The sequence below is a fragment of the Haliotis asinina genome, chromosome 7 (assembly GCF_037392515.1).
Source record: "Haliotis asinina isolate JCU_RB_2024 chromosome 7, JCU_Hal_asi_v2, whole genome shotgun sequence".
Classification (NCBI taxonomy): domain Eukaryota; kingdom Metazoa; phylum Mollusca; class Gastropoda; order Lepetellida; family Haliotidae; genus Haliotis; species Haliotis asinina.
The window spans coordinates 30,690,370-30,701,221 of record NC_090286.1 but is presented as its reverse complement, the minus strand read 5'-3'; the positions used below and the strand labels follow the sequence as shown (position 1 = coordinate 30,701,221).

Genomic DNA, 10,852 nt, shown 5'->3' with positions numbered 1-10,852 from the left:
AGCACCTTGGCGTTCTTGGCATTTCTAAAGACTAATATGGAAAGTTTAATTTGTTTTCCTAGCCTACATTAAACGTGCGCGTTCAGTTTGAGCGAACATACACCGGATGACCTAATGCATTTACTTTTTACACGTGCATTTCGTGTTTTTCATCCTCATCGGCTTAAAAATTGACAAGGTTTGTACACGAACTAACAATTTAAGAAATCAATGCACCCACACGGTTTACTACCATTTAATTGATACTTACTGTATGGCACAGGCGGGGCCAGAGGGTTTGTGTTTAGGGAGGAGCTGTGTTGGGGTGCCCCTTTTGTCATGAACATTTTTTAAATGACCATTGAAACTCTCGTGAAAATACAGTGTGCAAACCTCGACCCCCACCCCACCCCTCCCTTTCTCAGTAGTGTGCACCCCCACCCTCACTCCCCTTTGCCTCCTTCTCAAAAAGCTCTTCCCACCAATGTTCCATACCACCTGCATGTCAGTGATCTGATATGGCGAAACAGTTCACCTGTGAGACAAAGGGGCTGATAACATCACGTAACTGATAGTGGAAATCTAGTCTGTCTCACGGCACCTGAACCGCTCATTATTATTTCACCCAAACAAAGCGATGCAAGGCTAAAGCTCTAAATATCAATACTCTATACTCTGAATCTCCTATCTCACTGGGGCTCCTTTTCAATTTAAATGGAAGCATTAAAACAATGCTCAATCTCAAACTTTTATATGTTAAGAGACAGCGTTACAGTCTATGTCGAAACAAAGGCTATCAACTAAGCCGACATACATAGCGTATGAACGGTTTATTGACAATATATGCTTCAGCTGATAGCTAGCTAATCACAGCTCAACCTCTCATAACGAAAAACCGTGCAATGTAGACAGCAGAGAAAACATTGCGTCATTACTCGGCTACTCACACATATTGACTTCGACCCTCGAAGGCCGTACAGTGAGCAGTTGTGAGCTATGGAGCGAGAGAGGTCAGAAACCTCAGTGGAGGTGGATTCAAATCCCGGCCAGGCCACACAACTTGCTGTAGGGGATTTCGTAACCGACAGCGTCCATGTGACATTGAGTTTGACGGAGGAAGGGATTTCATGGAGAAACTTGGTGGATACAAGCGAAGGTATGTGTACTCCGTTTGGATTATCGTGAGACATTAATTTATCTGACGATTCTTTCGTATACGGGCAAAACGCTGAAGGTCAGAGTTGTTAAGTGCTAATTTTGGTGTTTTGATGTCGATGAAATCCGTGGACACAGTAATTGGTGCGTATGTTTACTGTAACCGATCATTTCCGCATTCTTCGTTATGGAGGAGTGACCTCCCCTTGACTGTGAAACCTTCAACTGGGTTCCTGTCTATCAGGTACCATGGTACTGCGCGGAGCAACAATAAAACTGTTTATCAAGAGATCACCTGCAGGCGGAATAACGATGTTTTATAAGGAATTGATGAATGAATTTTGCCTTACGCAGCATTTTATTAGGAGGTGTGTCACTAAATAAAGTATCAATATTACATTAGAACAATATTTGGGGGTCGGTAAGTAGATTTCTTTCTGTGCATCTTTCATCAATGGTGACAGAATTCCACACTTTGTCACACAGATAAATCTTTGTATTAGGAGTCTGAGGGTTACATTACATACCTGTAGACGCTCTCTATTAATCACCGTTTTCCCCTACTCACAGTCTATCCACTACCCTGTCCGTCTTGCGTTCAATCCCTTGACCGAATATTCTTCAAAGTTCTGTATACTATAGACGCAAGAGACGTTAATGCACTGTTCATGCTCATATACAGGTAACACAAAAGTCGTTCATGCACTGTTCATGTTGATATACAGGTAACACAAGAGGCGTTAATGCACTGTTCATGTTGATATACAGGTAACACAAGAGACGTTAATTAATGCACTGTTCATGTTGATATACAGGTAACACAGGAGGCGTTAATGCACTGTTCATGATGATATACAGGTAACACAAGAGACGTAAATGAACTGTTCATGATGATATACAGGTAACACAAGAGACGTTCATGCACTGTTCATGATGATATACAGGTAACACAAGAGACGTTAATGCACTGTTCATGTTGATATACAGGTAACACAGGAGGCGTTAATGCACTGTTCATGTTGATAGACAGGTAACACAGGAGGCGTTAATGCACTGTTCATGTTGATATACAGGTAGCACAAAAGACGTTAATGCACTGTTCATGTTGATATACAGGTAACACAAGAGACGTTCATGCACTGTTCTTGATGATATACAGGTAACACAAGAGACGTTAATGAACTGTTCATGTTGATATACAGGTAACACAAGAGACGTTAATGCACTGTTCATGTTGATATACAGGTGAAACAAGAGACGTTAATGAACTGTTCATGTTGATATACAGGTAACACAAGAGACGTTCATGCACTGTTCATGATGATGTACAGGTGAAACAAGAGACGTTAATGAACTGTTCATGTTGATATACAGCTAACACAAGAGACGTTAATGCTCTGTTCATGTCTCTTCACAGTTACTCTCCCTTGGTTTGACGTCATCACCTGTCATCGAGGACAGGTGTCACCCAAAACACCTACAAAGATCATCGGCGACCTTGACAACAACAAAGGCTTCACCTTGCATTATATCGACAAACAAGCAAACCGTGTCTGGAAACACAAACACAAGACATTTCTTAGCAGCGAGAATAATTTCGAAGACATTTTAAGTACTGTACAGGAGAAATCCAAGAAAGGTAGGCGAGACCTTACTCCATTGTAGATTCTGCTCGTCGTCTTTATGTGATCAGAGTCACATATTCCTGCCCAGTCATAATTGCTCTTCTTAACGTATTCTTGTTAACATGCTACTCAAAAGAAGTTAAAGAAGAAGTCTTTTTTTCAGTACATTTAATCAGACGAACATGAATTTACTACAGTAACATGAAAGAATCTGTACTCTTTAACAATTCACAAAAGTCCAGGACCTTTCTGCACCGTGGCCAGTTTCTGACAAAGGATTTGACTAATTCAGTATGCTATTATCACACATATGTGCCAAGGGTAAAAATATGAAACATTTGTTTTCGAATCTCAAAACTTCAAGCAGTGGGCATAATTTCTTACAGGGGTACGGTTTTTAAGTCCATGTCTTGGTCTACCGCTGTGATGTTGCCGGAATATTGCTAAAAACTTTTAAAAACTAAAACTAAACTCACTAGCACACCGTTTTTATTACTGCCTTAACAGGTGTCAGAAGGTGTAGGTATTTCAAGAACAGGTCATCATACAAAGTGGCGGATATCGGAGGTTTTTTTTCGTAGTGATCTTTGGGTCACGGCTTTTGGAGTGACTTCACGGACCATCACATGGAAGAAAGACGGTTGGGTTGTTTCCGGCTTCCTGTTTTCACATTTACTCGTACTCGTTCCTTATTACATGGGGGCGGTAGATAAAAAAAAACCCAGGGTTTCTACGGGCTTTCATAGTTATCAAGGTGAATCGTTGTGAGAGTTTTTGAAATGATCTTTAACTCGAATGAATGCAAACTAAATCACTAACTTTCACAATGTCTGTTTCATGTAGATCGACCGTCCCGCTTGCTGGTGTTGATAAATCCAGTCGGTGGAAGAGGCCAGGGAGAAGCCCAATACAGGAGAGTTGTCGCCCCTTTGTTCCGACTGACCAAGATCGACACAGAAGTCATAGGTTGACGATTGTATTTTTGGGTGTTTTTTTGTTTTTGTGTTGTGTTGTTGTTGTTGTTGTTTTTGTTGAGATATCAAGCCGAAGTTACATATATATCACTTCTTCCTATATTTCTGTTTAATCCTGTCGACAGTCGAGGTATTCGACGTCATACAAGTAGATTCTAACTGACTGCAATACAATCAAATCCAGCTTAAGTAAAAGTCGTCAGTGTCACATATTAATACAAGTTCTATGCTTCTGCCATGACAATTACACTTTCAAAGTTAGAAATGGAATATCTAGTTCAAGGAAATGTAACTTATATCACTGGACGTGTGTAAAATGATAATTTACCATTTATATGCTGGAGTGTCGAAATGAAGGTCCAAAGCATGGCGAATCGAAAACGTGAGAAAACAAAACAGAATTATCGCCCTTTGAGAGCTACAAGAATGCAGCGTGCACACCGCTAAGAAAAGTTTTTGTAGAAATAAACAAGAATAAATTAAAAATTCCTACAATAAACATGCACGTCACTTTGTTTTACCCTGTCATGCCGAGCGTCATACCGACACAGGCAATATGTCAACATGTAAGAATTGATCATCTGCAACCCATCTTTGTCATAAGGGTCGACTAACGGGGTCGGGGGTTCAAGTGCGCCGATTGGTTGACACATGTCATCGTGCCCCAATTGTGTAGATTGATGCTGTTGATCACTGGATGGTCTGGTCTAAACTCGATTATTTACAGATGGGCGCCATATATCAGGAATATTATTCAGCGCAGCGTTAAACAACCAACCTTTCCTACTCCACCAAAACCGCCAATGTCAGTAGTGAGAGGGGGTTATATGAGTCAAGTTTTACAGGAATGTTTCTCATCTTGAAAGTGTTTACTTGGCCACAAGTAGTGAAGGATGATATGACATCAATGTCAGTGCAAATATTTTGAATGGGTGAAGACATGAAAAGTTTACTTGGCCACAAGTAGTGAAGGATGATATGACATCAATGTCAGTGCAAATATTTTGAATGGGTGAAGACGAAATGTTTTTCCTGTTTCCTTATTTCAGTGTCTCAAAGCCCATCACACCCAGAGGAGTTAGGAAACACGTTCGACTTCTCGAGGGTCACGGGGTAAGTGGAGTTACATATTAAAGAAGTTCCACCATATTAGAAGCTCCTGATTTGTATGTCTACATACCAGTCCGTCCCGATTAACGAGGTTTAAATGTCTTGGCACCGAATCATACCAACACATTATTATAACAGGGTGGTGGTCGTTGGTGGGGATGGAACGCTCCAGAAACTGTTACACACTCTGTTGCCAAGGATACAGAAGGACGCTGGGATACAAATTGGAACCACTGATGCCGACTTGAAGGCATTACCATTTCCAGTAGGAATGATACCCACCGGTAAGTCCAAGATCAACAGTCATTTCCAATCCGTGCCAAAATGGCGTATTTGCGTTTGGTCAAAAGTAACTACATGGCAGCTCACTCTAGGCTTTTCTTTCAGTTATGTTAGGGCACGGGTGGAGCCCTTGTCTAATTCACTGTGCAGAGTTGCATCCCTTGGGAACAGCAGGAACATATGACTGCGGGGTAGAGATCTTGTTCGCTCCAAATATGTTGATATGTTTGTGAGCACTATACCCGTTATCATGGTCGTTACAAAACTCAAACGTCTGAGGCCTGCGTGATTTTTAGTGATTTTGGCTAACACGCCGTGATATTGGTCCTGTAAGTCTCGTGAGGTGCTGCTTCCGGTACTGAGTTGGTTTCCGACTCCTTTTGTGCGCGCAACCTGCGATATGCGAGACTTGGTCCAGCTTTCTTCCGGTAACAGATTTCCGATGACAAGCGTATATTCAAGAACCAGTTCCGGTTCCAAATATGACTTTACTAGACCGGACCAAGTGTACAACCATTCTTGGCTGTTACAGCTGTTGACAGTCCTGATAGCTGGTTAACGTGGGGATCGTGAGATCGGAAATTTGTTATTTCTGGCAGCAAGGATAATCGGTTCCTTACTGTCAACTAACAGCCATGAGACCATTTGAAATAGTATGTAACGTTGTTTGTCACGGGAAGTGCAGTGACCAACTTCCGGGCCCTATATCATGAATGTCTCAATGGGGGTTTATTCGACCTTGCCCACTCATTTACAATCCTATACAATAGGCTTAATCTCCATGCGTGTGAGCGAATGTCACAGTACTCAACGTACTTCAGCCTGTAAACAGTTAAGTCGTGAAGCAGACAAACCAGTGCGGATGAGGGCATCCACCAAAGACCATTGCCTCTAAAATGTAGTCATAGATTTCTCGGACCAAAACCCGTGAAAATCCGGTATGGATTTGGTCTGCAACAGTCCATGCTTGTCGTCAGAGGCAACTGTAACAGGATTGAGTCGCCAGGCTTGCTGAATTCATGCATGTCGTATTCCATTTGCATGGACCGATACTCCATTATATACAGGCCGTCGTCTTATAGCTGGGAAATATATATATAACAAACAAAACAACTACATCTCAGTCGGTGTGTTGCATGAAGAACATAGACCTATATACAAAGTAGATGTGCATAATATGTACAGCATTTGCAAATACGACACACACGTTACATTGAATCCTTTCACAATACAAGCGCATGGTAAATAAACAGAGCTACCTTATACTGTAGTATGGACGCTTTGCAGGACAGTGTTGAATACAGTTTTAATTTGTAGCATTGGTATGTGATCGTAGCCATTGTGGAAAGTACATTTGCCTTAAATCGTTATATACAGGACAAAAAAATAAAAATGTAATTCATTCTCTACCCACACTTAACTCGACTAATCCAGAAGTCTATAATGTTATATGATGTATACATAGGTTGCGTCATCAGTAATTATTGTCTCATCACGTTATTCATAATCCAGGAACAGGAAATGGTATTGCGAAAGGACTTTGCGGAAATGACGACATAGAAACCGCAGTTCTCAACATCATTACAGGTATGTCATGGCGTGTTTGGGACGGTGAGGTATACTAGTGATCAAAACGTTCGCTCGTTATAACTGAATACCCGGGTTCGATTCCCCACGTAGGTACAATGTGTCCTCGATATTAGTAAACTGAGGAAAAAGGCAGCGTAAAACTTAACTTCGACTTGTTCGAAGCAAATTGTTCCATGGATCGTTCAGATTTACCAACAAATCACGAGTTCTTCCTTTAACTCTGGCGTTGTTGGTGTCTTAGGATGTAGAATCTTCAAGAACATTGCCAGCATCAGCCAAGGTGACAAACATCTGGGTTTTTCGGGGGTGATCTTTGGCCACGGATTTTGGAGTGACCTCATGGACGCTTACTTCGAAGAGAGACGGCTGGGTTGGTTACGATTCCCCAGTAAGTTTTATCATTGTTTAAATGATCCCACCGACTCCTTCGCCTGAATAGAGCCCTATGGCGTTTCTTTTAACAATACATAATCATATTGATGATGTTAGTGTTGTTGTTGTTGTTGTTGTTGATGATGATGATGATGATGATGATGATAGTATTACAGTATCACCAAAAATGTCCATCACGTATTGTTCATGGAATGAATCCCACAATGCCATTCCTCAATTTTTGTTTGCCTTGTGTTTCAGTCGGAATGCTCATAGCATTTCTGAGGACTCGGCGCGAGTTCAATGTCCGAATCGACTTCTTGCCCTATGACCCACCAACGTAAGTAGTATTTATTCCACCATGCTGTACACACGTGCAGAGAAACACACTTTATCTCGATAAAATAAAATAGAATGACAGTCACTTTAACGTACAGTCTATTGCGACATTGGCTTTGTACGACTTCCGGTTTACGGCATTAAACAGACCAAGTGTTACGTCATGATGATGTCATGTCCTCAATACACGATACAATGACCACACCCCCTAGTTCTTCACCGGAAGATGTAAACTGATACCACGGTTCTACACCAAATGGAAGTTAGAAAATCATCACAAGGCAACTGAGCATGATGTTATTGTAATCAAATATCTTTTGCAATTATTGAAAGCATGAGTCAGTACTACAACCCGGGTTGGGGAAAATTTTAAAATTGATAAATTCCTAAATAATTTTTGCCCAGTTAGTGTACAGTTTACGCCCTATCCTATTTTCAAATTCGAATGACTCCGCTTAATCGTAAGCATGTAATCCTTTCAGAGACGGAGGTTATGCTGACAATAGCAAGACAGAAACAGGTATGTTATGATTACGAACTATCCCAACTTAATGTTGAGTAGTATATGGTCTGTATGTAGTCGTGATCTGTGAAAATCCGGAATAGGGTTGATCTTCATCAACCCATTCCACTAACGGTTAGGCCAGCTCATTCAGTGAACGTGTGAGAACAGAGGAACGCCGTTTTATCAATATTCCAGCAAAAACACGACAGGAGACTACATAAATGAGCTTCACACATTGTACCCTTTTGGGAAATCGAACCCGGGCCTTCGGCATGATTGCCTTTAACCACAAGGCTACCCCCAAATCAGTGAAAATCGGTGTTGATGAACACATTTGAGAAAAATTTAATTTATATTTTTCACTTTTTCCAGAACCAGCTTGGAAGACAATAGAGGGGCGTTATGCCGGAATAATGTGCTTTCCAGCTTTAATGCGTCCTCACAAGAAAACGCCGAAGGGCGTTTTCGACGTCAATGCGGAGGCGATGACGTTGTTGATGGACAAGCAGTGTGGGAGGTTGACGTTCTTCTCCTGGCTGTACAAGCTGACTCAGCTGCATATGGACGCCGTGAGTAGCCGACTACCCCGAATTATGAGTGAATGAGTGAGTGAGTGAGTTTAGGTTTAGCTAGCATAGTATTCAATGCGCCGTTATACAACAAGTTAGAGATAGAAAAGTCTGTAGACTGTAAAACGTATTCCATACAGTAATGAAAGATGTCTAATTAATTTGAATGTGTACCTCTTAACAATAACCCAGCAATTGTACTCGGGGATACATGAAAAGGACTTCACACATTGTACCCGTGTGGGGAATGAAACCCCGGCTGTCAGCGTGACGCACACCCTACCCTTCCCTCTCGTGCGCGCCTAAACGCCTTTCAGTCATGAGTGTAGTACTTGACGTCTTTCTCATCAAGAAAGCTCTTGTGTGAAGATCACCACTTGTCATGAGCATTGATGTTATTATTTTCAGTTCAGCTACGACTTCGTAACGACGTTGCAGGTTAAGTCGTTACGACTACGGGTAATTCCGGAAGAAGGATCAACTGATCGGGAAAGGCGTTTGGAAAGGACCATGAACCTTGACGGCGAACTACTTGCACTAGAATCTGGCGATCTGGACGTCAATATCAGGTGAGAGCTGATTACTTTGTTGGGGACATTAGTGAGGAGTGCATGCTGATGATATGTTTTGGGGTGTAGGCTAGTAGTAGAAGCGTTCTCAATTCACTCGCTGAGGACCTGGGTTCAATTTCCCCACATTGGTATAATTTGTGAAGCCCATATCTGGTGTCCCTGTCGTTATGTTGGTGGTCAGTATCATGATCGTCGATCTACACAATTGGGAACCGATGACATGTGTCATCACCAAGTAAGCGAGCCTGACCAACTGACCCCAGAAGATTCCTCTTACAACAAGCAGGGGTTCCTGATGACCAATTGTAACCCGCATTGGCGGATCCAGAGCGGGAGTTCAGGGGGAGTTCGAACCCAGTAGAGGGTTCAGGGTGTGCGAACCAACTCCTTTCAAAGTTCCTGGATCCGCCCATGACCTGGATCTTCGTGGGTCAAATGAAAGTTCTACTAATGTTAACGATGTTCACAAGCAAACCCAAAATGTTAGTGAGTTTAGTCTTAAACCATGTTTAGCAATACATAGAAATATCACGTAGGAAGAGACCAGAAATGAACCCGGACCTTGACAACGGAACGCTTTAAATACTAGGGTAGCCCATCGCATCCACCACCAGAAATGTATTGATGGCCCTGAGGACATCTTTATTGCCTTAGGCATTATCTTGCTTTCAGACTCCATCGCAACCTGCTGGAGATGTTTGGAGACGGAACTATTGCAGAAGAGTGAGAAAACATTACCCACTACCTCCCACGCACAAGTCAAAGACAAAACGGTCAATGAGGATTTAAATGAGGACTCTGTGCCATTTGTCAAGTTGTACATATTCTTTATTTGTTTCAAATCGTGTAATACAGCCACAAAATTCTGGTTTGAAATTTGCTTGTTTAATTATTCTTAGAGAAAATGTAACTGACTTTTAAAGTTACATGTAACATCTTAACGTATGTTCTTTATCATACCTGCAAGCATATGTGCCTTGAAGGGCGATCTCCAATATTGGGTTTGTTTGGTGTTTATCGACGCACTCAGAACTATTCTGGCTGTATGGCCGCAGTCTGTCTGGGATCTGGACCAGACGAGCCAGTCATCAGTATTATGAGCAGCTATCAGCTAAGTTCGGCAAGCCTGACCACCCGATCCCAACTGTTACGACAGACATCGGTTGCGAAGGACCACTTCACGGGTTTCTCAGTCTTCATAGATTGGCGGGCATTTTAAATCCTTAAAGGTGAAGATATGCCTCAATGTTTAACGAATAAACAGTTGTACGTTTGACACATTCAGTGTTGAAATACTCATTCGGAGAAGGATATTGGATGGCTAAATCCGAGACTTAAATACACGAAAATCCAGACTCGACCCCCCAATTAATGCTTAAACATTGTTCGTAGGATCGATTTCTGGCATGGGGTGTTGTTTATAACATCAACCACTAGTTTGTCTGGCCCAAAAAGTATTACACGGGTGTAATGTGTGAAGCTGTTTACAGCTATGTTCGAACTTTATGTTTGTGGTCTGTGAATAATTAACTCTGGATCCGGTAATCCAGTGATTCGCAGCATGAGCATATCGATCTACGCATTGAGAATACGATGACGTATCAACCAATCAGCGAGTCTGACCACCCGATCCTGTTGGTCACCTCTTACGGCAGGAATGAGTAGCCGAAAAACAATTGTAGCCCTAAACATCACGAGTTAATACAGACGTAAACAAGTGATCAAGAAAAAGGCAACAAGAGAAGGATGTCGTTGGACTGCATGGTATTATTGGCTGATT

The 10,852-nt window shown here is 41.9% G+C and overlaps 1 protein-coding gene across 2 annotated transcripts; it reads left to right on the top strand.

The window, feature by feature from the left end:
* The first annotated feature begins 734 nt into the window (after window positions 1-734).
* LOC137291048 (ceramide kinase-like) lies at window positions 735-10,350 on the top strand. 2 transcript variants are annotated; one of them, XM_067822321.1, is made up of 12 exons: window positions 735-1,135; window positions 2,552-2,773; window positions 3,603-3,725; window positions 4,783-4,846; window positions 4,982-5,127; window positions 6,638-6,712; window positions 6,957-7,103; window positions 7,349-7,427; window positions 7,909-7,946; window positions 8,304-8,500; window positions 8,909-9,069; window positions 9,745-10,350. In XM_067822321.1, exons 1-12 carry the CDS (start codon window positions 976-978, stop codon window positions 9,797-9,799), a joined length of 1,467 nt encoding a protein of 488 aa, XP_067678422.1. In that variant the 5' UTR covers window positions 735-975; the 3' UTR covers window positions 9,800-10,350. The 2 variants fall into 2 exon arrangements, with proteins under 2 accessions (XP_067678422.1, XP_067678423.1); XM_067822322.1 differs by having other exon boundaries at window positions 873-1,135; window positions 8,939-9,069; window positions 9,745-9,943.
* The last annotated feature ends 502 nt before the right edge of the window (window positions 10,351-10,852 follow it).

Excerpts from the sequence above, each read along its gene's own strand:
- LOC137291048 (XM_067822321.1), top strand. The coding sequence starts at position 976 with ATGGAGCGAGAGAGGTCAGAAACCTCAGTGGAGGTGGATTCAAATCCC. Across the intron at positions 4,847-4,981 it reads GACTTCTCGAGGGTCACGGG|GGTGGTGGTCGTTGGTGGGG; the intron begins GTAAGTGGAGTT and ends TTATTATAACAG. Across the intron at positions 7,947-8,303 it reads CAATAGCAAGACAGAAACAG|AACCAGCTTGGAAGACAATA; the intron begins GTATGTTATGAT and ends CACTTTTTCCAG.